We start from the raw sequence: 15809 nt of genomic DNA, 5'->3' as shown, positions 1-15809 counted from the left end.
AACTTGCTTAACAGGTTCGCTCGCCCTTTTTTCTTTATCAATTTAATTGGCACTATCAGATTGGCGTTCCATGTAAAATAGCTGAGCATGTTGTTTCATGGAAATCCACTGGGGAGTGCTTGAAGTGAGCACGTTCTGTGTAAAATAGCTGAGCATGTTGTTTCATGGAAATCCAATGGGGAGTGCTTGAAGTAAGCCCGTTGCTTCCAATACTTACAAACTGTATCGACTGAGACTAGATATCAAACAAGCCTAACTATATAGTGATAATCCATCTTTTTGTTAGCTTTGCGTATCTGCTGTTCTAGTATCAATAATCAGTGTCAAATCTTATACAGGATAAACAAAACCGACAGGCCAAAAATTTTATACATGCGTAGAAGATGGAAGCATTTTATACATGCGTAGAAGATGCTTCCACTTTACAAAAAAAAAACTTAGAAACATATTTGACAAGAACAAAACATCTACTCTAGGAAAATTGATTCTACACTATAATAAGGTTAACATGGAGTGCTGGTATAGTATGGTGATCATTTTATAGGTCAGAACACATTTTGTTTATTGCAGCACCACCTTCGGCAATCATTTTGCAGGTTAGAACAGGTTTTGGATTTATAGGAACACCACCTTCAGGTCACCCGGTGGAAATTGGAATATAGAATCCCAAGTACCGTACAAAAAAGAAACGATCACCAATTGTGCAGCTGAGAAGCTGTACTCTTGACCAAAGGATGATACTCCGTGTGCAAGTACTGTCTCGCCTTCTCTGAACCGGGGTATTCTAGCCATTCATCATACAATCTTTTCACAATTGGATTATCGAATGGGTCTGCAACATCTACCTGGAATTAACAAGGGTAAATGTCAACTAATAGCGCAAAGGGCTTTTACTAAATCACTGCAAGCTACAAGATGAAGTCTCGTGCCACTACTGTCCACTTGTCCAATATTCAACCAAATTATATTTAATACTCTTCCACATTTGCATAATATTTTGTCAAATAAAATATGATTGTCTAATAGAAAAAACCACACAGATTACATACTTCTTAACAAATAGACACAATTACATCAGTTTTTGCCACATTTGCATAATATTTTGTCAATAAGAATAAAGCTGGCTCACTTGAATAAATTAGATATATTATCATATGATAAACAGTATGCAACTGGAATTTCATTATTAATAAAAACTCTCAACAGAAAATTCTTCATAAGGGAACTTACATCTTGCATATACACAGAGTCCAATAGCTGGATAAGTTCTTTTCCAGACTGACCAACCTTTGGTTTTATTTGGCCACCGCCATTTAGGCAGCCTGATAACGACAATAGAACATTGTGAGAAGCCTTCAGTCAAACTTCCGTCGAAGCAAAAAATAGCAAATGTCACCAAATAGAGTACCTGATGGGCATGCCATAACTTCAAGAAAATGATAATCACACTTCCCAATTTTGATCTTCCTTACAATGTTCTGCAAATTCCGGAATCCATAGCACAGTGCAAACTTCAAGACTGTCTTACCGTCCACCTGAAAAATGAAACAAGAGAAAAGGGTCCTAAGAGTGTCAATGTTAAAATTAAACAACTACAAAGAAAGAGATTAGAAACATACTTCTAATGTCACTTCCTGGAAATCTGAATTGCGAATAGTTCTAAACTCAAGTGGTCCTTGAATATCTACTCCAAAAAGACTTTTAGTGGCATGGCGAAAAACTGTTTCTGCATATCCTCCAGAACCACCTGAGACCCCATAAAGATGTCCCCCTTCATCGACATTAACAAACCTGACAAACCAAAATGAAATAATTACAGTAGGTATCTACTGGATTGACAAATGGAAATTTCATATTTCATAAACTTTCTAAAGGGAGATTACCAAAAAGCCTTTCCATAATAATAAATAATATATACAAACATGAAAGGTCACTCTTCTCTAAAGCTACAGAGAAAATCAAGAGCAAGCTTACGTGCTATCCAGAGGAGCTTCTTTCAAAGCCTTGAAATCCACTGATTTTAACTGCACAAGAAATCAAAAAGTTAGGACAGCTGATAACTTGCATGATCCAGAAAGTAGACATTGATGACTTATATGACCCAGAAATTGAAGTCACAAAATGAATGGAGCATGCAAAACCTTTATCAATTCTAGAACTTCGCCAGATGTTAAAACTGAATCAACCTCTGGTATCCGCGGGACTGAGTTGAGATTACTATTTTCTAATTCATCTATTGAGAAGGCAAAATCATCCCTAACAGCTTCAAGCTTTTTGTCATAACAAGGCATCACAGTGACATGGTAGACATTACGCTGCCTACAAGACATGAATAAATATTGTCATAGCATCTTGTCAAAGAATGAGTATCTATAGAAATATGATCAATTTTCATGAGTAAACCTAAAGTACAGGATCAAAATCAGAGGTTCTGACAAGTTTCCACAATTGATACTGAAAGCTTAATTTACTGGGAAAATAAAAAAACAATCTTACAGTTTCCACAATTGATACTGAAAGCTTAATTTACAGGGAAAATAAAAAACAAGCTTACAGAAGGTAAATTTCTCCAGTACATGTTTACTAGATAATTCTACATTGCAGGATTATTTTTTACTTTATATAGAATATAATATAAAGTACAATAGGTAGGATAATTACTTAAAAAGATACAGGTGGTAATAAAGTCTAATAAACGTGAATACTCAAATAGTCAATCAACTACTTTGGCTTGCACAGCAACGGTTAATGCATTCATGTGCCTCATCTTCAGTTAGGTCAATTCAAGACAATAATTAACTGACACAACGCTAACATAGTGTTAGATTTGATTGGGTACTACCCATCCAAAAGCTTAGACTGTTAGGAAAACCCACATGCCTGGATTCGAACTAATTATCCATAAGTATACCATGTTAGATTTAGTTGGATAACAACTTACCCAAAAGCTTATTGTTAAGAGAATATAAAACTTTATGTCTGTGACCCTACAAACCAAGCATATGATGAACTATCTGCAAAAGGGTCTATTTTCCTCCAAATAACAGCTTCCAGAAGGTCATCAGAAAAGGCATCCATACTAACTCATGACCTTGTGAAGTTATATTTCCATCTGTCAAGGGAAAATTATTTCTCATAGAACTCTAGGTAGCCCCGTCTGCTTGCACATAGATTTTATTATGAATGTGATACATTAGAAATAGCCTACTAGATCTTACATATTCATACATACATAATTAGTAAATAGCACTTCCCTCAAGATGATTCGATATATTGTATAAACTTGTTTTATTACAAATATATTCAACTCTAGGTCCTCTTAACATTTTGGTCACTGAATCTGCTAACATAATGATCTCATCAGATTGGACTTTCTCTTGGCTAAAGCAAATTAGTCTCTATGAATATGTGTTTTGTACTCTCATGAAAACGATACTTAGGACTATATACATCGTAACTTGATTGCTGCAGTAAAAGTATTGGCTTTGTAAGAGTTTAATAATTTGGCAATTAGATGCTTAATCCAAATAAGCTCATTTGTAATTCAATCGTGAACCTATATTCTTCCTCTACACTCGACCATGCCATCAATGTTTACTTGTTATTCTGGGAAATAAGGTAACACAAGAACTGAATGTAGATCATTTACTTGTAGGAGAACCTAGTTAATCTGCATTAGAGTACCCCATCTACTTGTAGGGGTAACCTACTCAATCTACATTAGAGTACCCTGTGATCTAGAGTTGATCCTGATCACAAAATAACATACTTTTCCCTAGAGTACAATTCAAATAACATAGGATTCTCATATAATTATTGGCATAGAATGGGTTCTCTAAAATCTAATTGATGAAACTAGCAAATCACAAAATGTCCAGTTACTGTAAGATAATTTAAATTTTCCGAGTGGACAATTTCCCTAGATCAGTTAGTAGCTCCCCTTGTTCTAGTACTACTATGACACTAGTATCTAGAGGTTTAGTCCTTGACGTGTTAGTCCTCTCGAGCATATCCAGTATATATTTACACAATGAGATATAAATGCCATCCTATTGAGCAAGCAACCTATACATCAAGAAAGTAGTTAAGATTATCCAAATCTAAGAATATATAGCTAAGAGAGCAGAAGACAATGGAGGCACATGTAGTTGATACAACCCACAAGACTCATGCTTAACACCAATTACCTTGTTCATCCTCGACTTCTGAATAGGAACAAAAAGTAACACCAAAGGTGAAAGGACAATTCAATCAATGATCCGATATGTTTATTGATAGATAGCAGGTTCCACGTATAGAAGACAAAAGATAAATGTAACATAGGGAATAGGGAAACATCTCCAATACCTTCAACTATTGGGTGAGGAGACCCATTGTTTATCATGTCATTATAGGGAGTGCAAGTGGTGTGAGAGTCAAGAAAGTATATATTACTAAAGGTATATCAACAATCTTCTAAGTCTATGATCCAAAGAGACAACCGGAGGTACAAGATAGATAAACAATACAGATACCTCCATAGGCGAACGAGTTGACAAACTAGGATGAAACACTAATAGCCTAAAGTCAAAGGAGCTTTGAGTACTTCTTTATTGGAACATCATCAATTGAACTAGACTGCTTCGTATTGGACCAACAGGATGTAAAGGTTGACTGTTCATAACAAAAACCTAGACTTGTGGACTAAGATCTGCTCATAGGAGAAGTTGACCAAAGCCCCAAAAGAGGGCTCTGAATCATGCTAAGCCAGGAACAACAGTTGGCCCAAATTGAGTAATATTTCAATCCGACCTAGATTAAGAACTATGTTGGAATGAGACTGAGATTGGGTCAGATTAAGAATGACACTCAGTATCATTATTGTCTGTGGAGCAAAGTGGAGGAGAAGGGTTGTGTGTTAGTAGTTGCTATGGTTGCTCACAAACAAGAATACAAGCAAGCACATGTTCATGAGAAAAAAAAAAATGGGTTGGAGAGGATGACTATGGCTTTCATTGCACGAAGATGTTGGCACCAAACTGAACATGGTGACAAAGGCAGAGGGATGAATGCGATCTATGCACTGTGAGATCCAACTCTAACAAAGAGCAAGCAACAACACAAAGAAGCAAATCCTCCACATGAAGATGCTAAACTCCAAACAAAATCAACCCTTGACACCGTCAAAGACAAGAATGAGCAACAAAGGCCTCCGCAAGTGAACATAACACAAATGTCGGGGAGTTCCGAGGGTTAAATGACAATAATAAAGCACGGGGTAACACGCGCAATAATGGTGATGTGTGGAAAAATGGTTACCGCATGTCGAGAGCTCGGTGAGCTGCCATGAGACAAAGGCACAATATTTCTTGGGTGGTTCTAATACCATGTTGAGATTAGGAGGGAATTACTCATAAATCTTTAAATAGCCCCCTCCACTTACATATAATCTTTATCATGAATGTGGTGCATTACAAATAGCCCCTAGATCTTTGCATATTCACTCACATACCCAATTTTACCATAACACCAACTAATTCTCACGATATTTGACAAAATTATATAATTCACCATTTGTATCCCACAACACATTACGGTTCATGTATAAAACGACACAACTCTGATATGAATCAAAAAGAAAAGAAGTGTGACGATTCTATATGTTCAGTATGATTTGGCACAATTATTATTTCATATGATTGTAAGAATTTGAAGAAAAACTAACTAAAAGTTAAATATTTTGCATATGTTGATTGTTAAAGTTAAACTTACTTGAAACCCATTTTTTGCACAACGTGATGCTTGATAGCAGCACCAATAGTTTGCTGAGGGCTCTTTACTGATGAAATGTAGGGCAAGATATATGATCCAAGTGTTTTTTCAGCATAGCAAATCCAACCTGGATATTGAAAATTTATTTAATAGTTAGGAACAATAATCTAGTGTGAAAGCATAATCAAATGTATTCTTGCATGACAGAGCAATGCTCCTCCAGAAAATTACAGGCCAGTGACTAGGCAACATTAGAAGAAAAAAAACTGCAAAAGCAGTTACCATTTCATGAAAGATGAGACTAGTAGGTTTCTCCATGCAATACTGATATATACCCATTCCCAAGATATTGAAAAGTGTGCAGGAATACATAGTTGCTGACTATCAGAAACTAATGTGCCTCGTAGGAAAATGGTTTGCAGGTTCCCAGCTTCTGTAGCTACTCTTTAATACATTAAGAAGGTTCTCAACATGTGTAATTAATTTGCATAAACTTTTTCTTGCTTATCTTTCCATTTGATTATTGCAATGATTTACCTTCATCATACAAGGTTTTCAAAAATTGATCATACCAACTATACCAAATGCTAGACCATGAACTTCTCCTAGCTCCAGTTTGTTTGAACTCACAGATGTGCATGTTAGCAGCCTGATTCTCTGTCCAAGGAAAGAAAAGTGTGACTAGGCTAATGGGGCAAAATCCAGATAAGGGAAGGAGGTTGGTTGGGTTAGAGTTTGAAGGCTACAAGGGAAATAAGGAAGCTCAAAGGAGGGCATTAGGGAAGCTTCTGCACAGTTCTGATTTAGAAGCATTTGCTTTAGGAAAAATTATATTGCTTTGACAAAAATAGAATAAACAACAATTCATTAGATTACTAAAAAGAAATTAGATTATCCAAGAAAAATAAAAAGAAACCAAAATGTACTTGATTATAGATGCTAGAAAGAAGTCAAGAACTTATCAAGCCAAATGCTTTCCTGATAATGACAAAAATTGAAGAGAGGCTCTCTCCAGAGAAGTTTGGAGGATGTTTGATCAATTTGGGCACAAGTATTATGATTCCCATAACATTTTCCTTTATTTTAATTAATGGAATATGCAGAGCAAAGTGTATCGTGAAAATTAAAACATTGATCATAATTTGTGTTTAACAATGTAGAGTGCAGTGCTATCAGCTGTGTGGCTTTATTTAATCCTTGTGTGATTCTCCCATCCATGCGGAAGGCATGTTTTGTGTACTACAGGGGATCAAGTGCACTGCCTTAAGAAATCTGATAATTATAAATTTTCTTTTATTCCTCAAACATTACAAAATCTAATATCACATGGAAGTTTCTTCTAGTTTTTTTTCTGACCCAAGCGATTTAGATTTCCCTTCCTTATAATTTTGACATGGCAGTTTGTGCAGATTAGCACAAACTAGAATCTCCTGTTACATAACCAGAGAGAGAATCCACTGTTGCCAATGGCCAAAACTTTAGACTATTCTACAACTCTTGCATGTTAATTACTCTCTTTAAAAGAATCTGTTCCAACCTTTTTTCCTCAATGCCATATGATCCACTAGGGAGTTACTCATCACTCAAGATGACATTCTGACTGTGCCACTGGAGAAAGTCCATTTTGATGAGATAAAGAACAAAATAGATGAATAAACTTCACAAAAGAACAATTAGATACATTTATTAGGTTGCTCTAGTGATCATTGAGCCTTGTAGTCTTGTTCTCTTGTTATCAGTTATTACTTTAGTTCACAGTCACATATGAAGCAATTAAGGGGGGAAAATTATTTTCTATTCACTGTTCTAGAAAGCGGCCATCTAGTAATCAAGATTGCGGATCTTATGATCCTATAGTCCAAATTGACCTAAACTATTCATATCCAAAGTAGGCTCTTAATTGGACTAGGATCTTATGGTCCTACAATCCAAGCCTATGCTTGCTTACCATTTCTAAATACAATCACAGCCTCAACAACCTTGGTTGTGAATATATTTGCATTGAATAGAGATCAATAGTTACTATAACATCCATTTTTTTCTTGCCATATCATCTGAATAAAAATCGCAATTATATAAGATTATTTTGTTTTGAATTCCAAGTAGAAGAATACTTTTAAATTATTGTTATTATCATCCATCTCTAATTATTATTATTTCCATCTTTTAATTATCATTTATCTTATAAAAGTTTTTAATTGGTATAAAAAGATGAAGTACTTTAGAATTTATTGTATTTATGATATACTATATTAATAATTTATTCATGCATCATGACACTATAAAGATAATGTGACAATATAATTTTAAAAATGTTCTTTTAAGTTGTAGTATTTTACGATCTTACTCTTCAATCCTATGATGCAAACCTATGGATCTTTCCGTCCCTAGCTAAGACCACAACCGCTTAGCTGCTAGATAGTTTTTGAAAGGCGATCATCTTTATTCCAATATGTGGTCACCTTTAGGTGTGACTTCTTAAAAGCAGCCTAGGAGGTCTAACTAGATAGTACAATGCAACTAGGTAGTTAAGGTGATCCAAGGTCTCACAAGGTGGTTCAAGTGGTCTACGCAGATGGTTTAAGCAAGTTCCAAATTCTTTTTATAAAAAGTAGTTCATTTGATAAACCTGATTCACTTGAATAATTAAAAGTTAAGTCTCTAATCTAATTTCTTCCACTTGATGTCTCTGCTCCCTGACACCCCTTTCCTATCACTCCTGCTTTATGCTCCTATTATAATGAAAATCCCAATCAATGACACCAATAAATTCCAATTATCTTTCCCCTTGCTTTTCTTTTCTTTTGAGAGGTATCTTCTCCAACTTGTCTAATTCTATTCCAACTATCTTTCTCTTCCTTTTTCTTCTCCTTTGTTAGGTATTTCCTTCATCTTTTGTCTAGTTTTTCTCTTATAATGGTAGGTTTTCTTCTTTGAATCTTATGTTTAATCTCAGTTGAGGAAGAAATTAGGTTTCTTCCTTTTAAAGAAACCTAGCTAGCCCACTTTTATATTATTGATGAATAGAATATATTACAAATAACCATTTAACTCCTATATATTTATATTTCACTCCTTAACATTCACTTTCCAATGCGTTTGAATATCCTATAGAGACCAACTTGTTACAAATATATCCAACTAATATGCTCGGGGAATGACACACACAAAGAGAGAATAGATCCAACTTGAGCAATCTTAGTAGAATGGTGCACGTGAAGATAGAATTGATCTAGCTGTTAGTCTCTAACAATTGATTTAGCTTGAGGTCATCGTCGAATAACGCATGCGAAGAGAAGAGAATTTATCAGACTTGAAATCTATGGAATGACACACACAAATGGCAATGCAGCTAACTAGCGACGATAATGGGCAGAATGACACACACAAGGGCTCAGTCAACAGTGATGACGCATGGAGTGACATGCACAAGAGCTCAAAGCCTCAAATAGCGAAGATGAGCTAAACGACACAAACACACAAAGGCATAGCTAGTGGCAATGATGCGAAAATCACACATGTGTAGGAGCTCAACTCGCAACAATAACGATACATGAAATAACATGCGCAAAGGATGATCTAGTGATAATGATGCATGGGATGACACATGCATGGTGGCTTAGCCAAGGAACCTAACATTTAAGATTTGATAAAGAATTATCAATCCAAGGAATCACCAAATTAAGGCCTAGACAATGGATGACATGTGGTAAAAGTGATTGTTGTCCATATGGCTAAAGGAAGCTAGAAGAACAACATGCAACAAAGACAAATAGAGGAATATGCGAGAATAGTGGTGGTTGTTCAATTGGCACTCTAAAGGCGCGTTGAGGTGGCACGAACACACACAGAGAATCATAGCACATAGGCACAAATGAGACAGAAGACGTGAGAACAAATGTGTAGTGGGGCTTGTGTCATGCTAAAGAGACAAGTAAGACAAAGGCAATGTGAAAGGTAAGGGTGCATGGGCTTGTATCATGTAGAAGAGATGCATGAAATAGAAGGGGCGCGGAGGTGCACAGAGGAATATGTGAGATAGAAGCAGAGGCATGAGGAGGCACACGGGCATATGGAGGTGAATACTTACCATACACGAAGGATACATCGTGAGGGAGGCATGTGCAAGAAAGAAGATTGCATCAGCCACATCATATAGTGAAGAAGGGTGTCGACCTTGCTTTGTGCAACGAAGAAGAAGATAGTGAACAGCAAAGGAGGACAATGATTAGGATAAATCTCGATTCGGTGATGTTATGCAAGGGAGAAGGAAGTTATAACTCTAATACCATATTAAAATTAATTGACTAATCACTTATCTCAAAAACTTGAGTTGTTAATAATAAGTAATTTATCTTAGATGTTAACACTCCCCCTTTGTGTGTGGGTGACATTCCTGCTTCATTTAGGGATTTGAAGGAGGATACCTCTCTGATACCACATTAACGTTAAAATTAAATTTTTTTCCTTTTTAAGAAACCCTAGATACCCCTCTCTACCTTTATATGTTATTGATGAATAAGAAAAATAAAAAGAATTCCTTAATCCCTACATAGTTATATCTCACTCTTTAACAATTTCAGTTCTCTTTAAAATATTTTTTTATGTTATGTTATATATTTATTAATCAACTAACTTGCTTGCCTATTTGTACATATTTTTTTGATTGATCGATCTATTTTGTTAGAATATTATTCTAATACCAAGTGAATATGCCCTAGTATCTCCAAAAAAAATGCCTTTTAAAAACATTGTTTCTAAAAGAATGATGTTTTATTATGGTTATATCATTGGTGACTCTGAAGTCTACAGTAGTCAATCTAATAGTCATAGCCACATCAGATATGTATGTTGTGTAGGTATCCTTGCATAACTGTGCCATTGCTGAATATATTTTTTTACTTGCACGTAGCACATATGTTTCATCTTCCCCAGAATGTAGAAAGAGCTAATTGTGTACATTGCATCAACCACCAACCTATTATATTTCTATGACCAATGAGAAACATGTATTTTTACATTTCAGTTACAATGTAAATTGCAGTATACTCCTTTTAAGTTGGCAAAAAAGGAAACATCTTTCACAGAAAAATGGAACAAGAAAACAACTAAACATATGCCCTAATAAAGAAGCATAGACATCTTCAAGCTTTTGATTATTGAAGACATGTAGATAAAGAATTTACCTGGACATGCTGATGAGATGATGGGGAAATTATGTCCATGTTGATGCTGGTAACGTGATATAAACTCATTACATAATTCAACAAGTGAGACATCCCTGCTAGAACTAGTATCAAAAACAGCTTTTGCTCCCAAAGACTTGAAGAAGGTGGTTAGTTTTCTAAGAACCTGAAATTACAGTAAGTTATTCATATACTTTTTGCTTATTGACTAAAAACATAAACTTAGCATAATTTCCCACAGCTGCAAATCAACACATAGCTGCTCACATATTCAACTATTCTTTTTCATATAAAAGAACTATTTCCTCTCCAAAAGACCAAATAATTATATACCACAATCCAAAGCTTGCCGACCTGAGAGGAAATTGTCTTTACACTTAATTAGAAGCATAGGCCTACTATGGCATATATGATAAAGGAACTGAAACCATGAGAAAAAACTTTCCTTCAATAAAAATGCCAATTCTTGGCTATCTTTGTTTCCAACCTCTAGTGCATCTAAAATAGACTTCCAAGAAAATTATGTGCAAAAAAGATTAAAAAGTGGGAACGGAAATTAGAAGTGATTTAAAACCAACTTATAATCTTGGTTAGTAATGAGAAATGATTTAAAACTTCAATTTAGAAGTATTACAACAATATAGCTTGCATAAACTTCAATTGAGGTGAGCATTAGCTACCTCAAGATAGTTGTGGATTAACATAGCTAGATGATGACCAGGAACAGATTCATAAACCTCTACAAAATTATAGTGATTACGAAGAGAAAGCTACACCCTGGTGTCCTGTCAACCCTTGCATTTTGTGGCGTTACAAATTACAAGTGATATAATGGCTATTTTTCTTCTCGACTGAAATATTATCCAGACTTTCTATGTCCTAAGTATTGCTGCATAAATTTAAAAGGAAGAACCAATAATATTAGTCAACAGAAAGTGCAGACATTAATCCTCTCAGATCGAAAGATAATTGCAGTCTATAGATATCTAAGCATAGAAAATAGCAAGCAAACTGAAGCAAAAATGACTATATATGATATATCACTTCTTATCAAGTGAAAAGAAAAATACCATATGATTGTCTGAACAATACAATTTTTACAAATATTTAGCAGATAAATAAAGAATAACAAAAAATCAAATTGAATCAGAACCTGGATTGGAGAGAGGTCAAAATAAGCAGCTATGGATGCTCTTGATTGAGGGGATATAGATATAATAACATGGTCACCTGAATTAATGTGAGCCAAAAATTCATCCAAACTTTGCTTCTCAAGCATAACTGTCTCAGCAGAAGTTATGCAACCACTACAAAAAGGAATTAAATCTTCAAACCAACTAACAAATATGACTCTTGCAGAAGGAAATTGTCATATATGTATGATTTTTTCACTAGCACCTGAATTGATTAAGCTGGGACTTACTATACAAGAATGCAATGGAGTTGACTATATGATAATTAAGAGGAAATAAGTCACATACCTTATTTCGTAGAGAATTTATAGGTTATCTAATTTGAAGAGATGTATCAATCAGGGTTAAATGTGAGATCAGCAAACGAAGGCTAAATTATTTTTAGCATAACTAAAAGATATCTCAATTTAGGTTTTAAAAAGCATGGGCAAGAACCAAGTGATTTATTGCATATTATATACATGGAAATGCTAGCACATATGTGAGTGTATACAAGACCTTATTGAAAACACATGATATATTAAATGAGGTAATTTAAACAGTTACTTAAAAATTGACTGATTCAAATAATAGGTAACATGACTTCTTGTTGTTTATGATAACTGATATAAATTGTAAGAAGGTAGTTCACATTTGCCTTGAAATAGACAAGCAAACGCAAATAATAATTAAGATTCTAAGATTTAACAAATAAATACATATTAGTCAGGTCAAAAAGTTTCAAAATTCATGCCAAAGGTTGTTGATTGATTTATTAAGAAGAAAATTATCAGACGCATTAACAATCAGACTTTCACATTCCTCATTTGTTAAAAGAGATGTGAAAATGGGGAAAACCAAAGGGATAGACAATATGGGCCTTTTCTTGCCAATTGCGTAGGTAGTTTACAATTGTGGGCTTGGCAAATATTATTGGCTAAGACCTTATAAATGTCAATTGAAGTAAACAATATGTATGGTTTCGTAGCTACATGCTGTGAAACCCTGTACACTATATAATAGATAATCGATGAGCTATATAATAGGTTGTGCAAAACCCACCAATGAGCCATGGTTTGTGCAAACCCCTAAGACACAATGAACCACTGTAGGTGCATATTCAGGTGAACATGCAAAACAAACACTGTTTTCAAATCAATGATCTAAAATGATCATGTATTACTAACACCATGACTTATGTAGACATCGAGGCCAATGACAGAACAAGATCCATATAACTGGCACTAAATATTGGAACATACAACTTGCATTGAACAACAAATAGGATTTTAAAAAGAACTTAAAACAGTGAATAAAAACAATGTGGTTGGCATTGGAGCTATAGTATTGTTCTTGGAACAGAGAAACAAAGGTGTAGTTCCACTCTCTGATAACATAAATAATCTTCCTTGGCCACAAAGGGGCATCACAGTAATGACAACTCAATAAACCAAGCAAGCAAAAGAGAAGCTCAGGTGCTTTGAAATCTTTGGGCAAAACTGTTTGTATTATGCCTTCCAACCATAATCCCCAAAGAAATGGCCAAAATAAATGTTGCATATGCTCGAGAGCACAACCTATCTTACATATATCATAAACACTCTGAGCATATGCCTTTTAAAATTTTCCCATAACAAAAACAACTCATCAATCTCTAGGAAGTGGAACATAAGATCTACACTTGATATTGTCTCTATTCTTCCAACTTTATATTGGTATAGTTGTCGTTTTCTCTATTTAGGTTGAATTTTGTTTCTTTTCATGGGAACTTAGAATCAACAGCAACAATTATCTGGTCTAATAAACAAGAGAAATAAAAATAATTAGCATCTTTTCTACAACAAATAAACCAAGTTTTTTTTTTTCAAATTTTTACAGTTTCTTCGAGTACATGAGAGTCTAATAAACTAAAAAAACATCAATGCTACATCGACAAACAATTTTTTCTTTCGCCGAATAAAGTATATAAGACTGTTTTTTTCTTGCACCAAGTGAACTAAATGAGGCTGATAAATAATCATATCTAAATCAAGTACCTGCATGCTAAACAGTCCTTCAGTGAAATTTTGACAGCTTCTGTTTGTGATGGTTGGTTGATAAAGTTGGGTTTCTCTTGGCTCTACAAGCAATAATTAATAATAAAATTAAATTAACAAAAATAAAAATAAAAAATCACATGCTGATGCATTGAGAAAGAGCTGAGACACTAGCTTATCCTTGTGTACGCATCTAGGCAATTTTTTCGCTCAGCTATTGTCAATATATTTCACATAACACGAAGAAAAATAATGTGAATAGTTTGCAATTATGGTTAATACCAATATCTAATTTGAAATTTTAAAATAGAATATCTTAGTAGAATAAAGCAATGAACAACTATCAGTACAAGAGTGGATTCAATTTTCCATATCACAAACAAAACATATTTGTTCAATAACCATTCATCACCTAAATTGCCCCATTTGAACAAAAAATATGCATGTAGCACCTCTTTGTAATGAAAAAAATCTTCTAAATCTTCCTGAAGTTTTGACTGCTCTTCTTCAATTTTTCATAAGTAGCTTACACGCCAAAAGAACCTAGAAATTTCTCAAGTTTTCTTACACGATTTCCATGAAGATGACTAATAAACGACGTCAGTAATAAAGAATTGAGTCAAAACTTCATCTAATAATATGAACTATTAGTTATCTACCAAAACTTTGCAATGAAAATTCAGGGAACAGTTTTTCATTTTCACTTTATGGAATTGAGTACCTCAACTTTGTTGCGTTTGGAGTTTACTGCCTTGAGAGAAACGATGCAGCCCTGCGACGGTGCGATAAAATCGTTGAGATCCGCAAGCCGCAGCGCCGGCGAGAACTTCTCCGACATCCTTGAAGATAAGATCTGGACCAAGGAAGACGACGAAACGGAAAGCGATCCTATCGCTTGAGAGCGAGAAAAAGGGAGAAGAACAAAGGGGCAGGCCAGGGACGAGAGGAGGGTTTGCAAACCCCACCGCCGCTTTTGACCTCGGGGACAAGATTGTATCGGACTGAGCGAGGCGCGGCTTGCTATCGGAAGCAGAAGGGTAAAGGGAGGAAGGCTATTTCTTAACCCCGTAATCTTGAAAAGCGAAGAGGAGGGATTGCGATAATCATAGATTATCCTAGGTGGACGAAGGCGCGCGAAACAATATTATATTTGTTGTGATTTTTATATAATTAAATTTGTAGGGTTTCGCCGTGAAAGGGTAAACAATATTATATTTGTTGTGATTTTTATATAATTAAATTTGTATACTATTCAAGAAGACTACCTAACAAATGGTTCGTAAACAATAAATAATAATTCATTACTGTTAGGAGGCGAACTCTGATTTTTTTACTAAGGGATTTACAAATGATCCATAAATAATAATAATTCATTATATATATATTTTGTTAGGAGGTAAACTCTGATTTTTTTTTTCTTTAAGTGATTTGAATTCCACTCAAATAAAATTTAAAATTTTAGATTATTCTTTTTATATAATTAAATTCAAGTTTTATATACCTTTAAGTTAAATTAAATATTATTTTTAAAAAAGAACTTAATATAATTAATACATATTATTGCAATAATTATTTATTTGTAATTATGTCTTAATAAAATAAATTATTTAAAATTTTTATTTATTAAAATATATATATATATATATAGTGATTTATATATTGTA

At 34.3% G+C, this 15809-nt stretch overlaps 1 protein-coding gene across 1 annotated transcript; it reads right to left on the bottom strand.

Moving 5' to 3' along the window:
* Positions 1–340: 340 nt before the first annotated feature.
* On the bottom strand, positions 341–15071 carry LOC141847463 (protein NAR1). Its single transcript, XM_074735511.1, has 11 exons — positions 14867–15071; positions 14146–14228; positions 12091–12244; positions 10938–11103; positions 5752–5878; positions 2142–2319; positions 1975–2024; positions 1620–1791; positions 1409–1535; positions 1231–1322; positions 341–845 (listed from the first exon to the last, which is right to left on the bottom strand). The coding sequence occupies exons 1-11, from the start codon at positions 14981–14983 to the stop codon at positions 693–695; spliced, it is 1419 nt and encodes a 472-aa protein (XP_074591612.1). The 5' UTR covers positions 14984–15071; the 3' UTR covers positions 341–692.
* Between the last annotated feature and the right edge of the window lie 738 nt (positions 15072–15809).

This window comes from Curcuma longa, chromosome 16 (genome assembly GCF_044706935.1).
Source record: "Curcuma longa cultivar G26 ecotype Majalengka, Jawa Barat chromosome 16, ITB_CL_G26_1.1, whole genome shotgun sequence".
NCBI lineage: Eukaryota > Viridiplantae > Streptophyta > Magnoliopsida > Zingiberales > Zingiberaceae > Curcuma > Curcuma longa.
Note: the sequence above shows the minus strand (reverse complement) of the source record. Positions and strands in the feature narration are given on the sequence as shown.

What these genes read in the sequence shown, in the direction of transcription:
- LOC141847463 (XM_074735511.1), bottom strand. Translation starts at nt 14,983, where the DNA reads ATGTCGGAGAAGTTCTCGCCGGCGCTGCGGCTTGCGGATCTCAACGAT. An exon ending in AAGGACTGTTTAGCATGCAG is followed by an intron (nt 12,245 to 14,145) that starts GTACTTGATTTA and finishes TCCTTTTTGTAG; the next exon opens with TGGTTGCATAACTTCTGCTG. An exon ending in TTGACCTCTCTCCAATCCAG is followed by an intron (nt 11,104 to 12,090) that starts GTTCTGATTCAA and finishes CTGTAATTTCAG; the next exon opens with GTTCTTAGAAAACTAACCAC.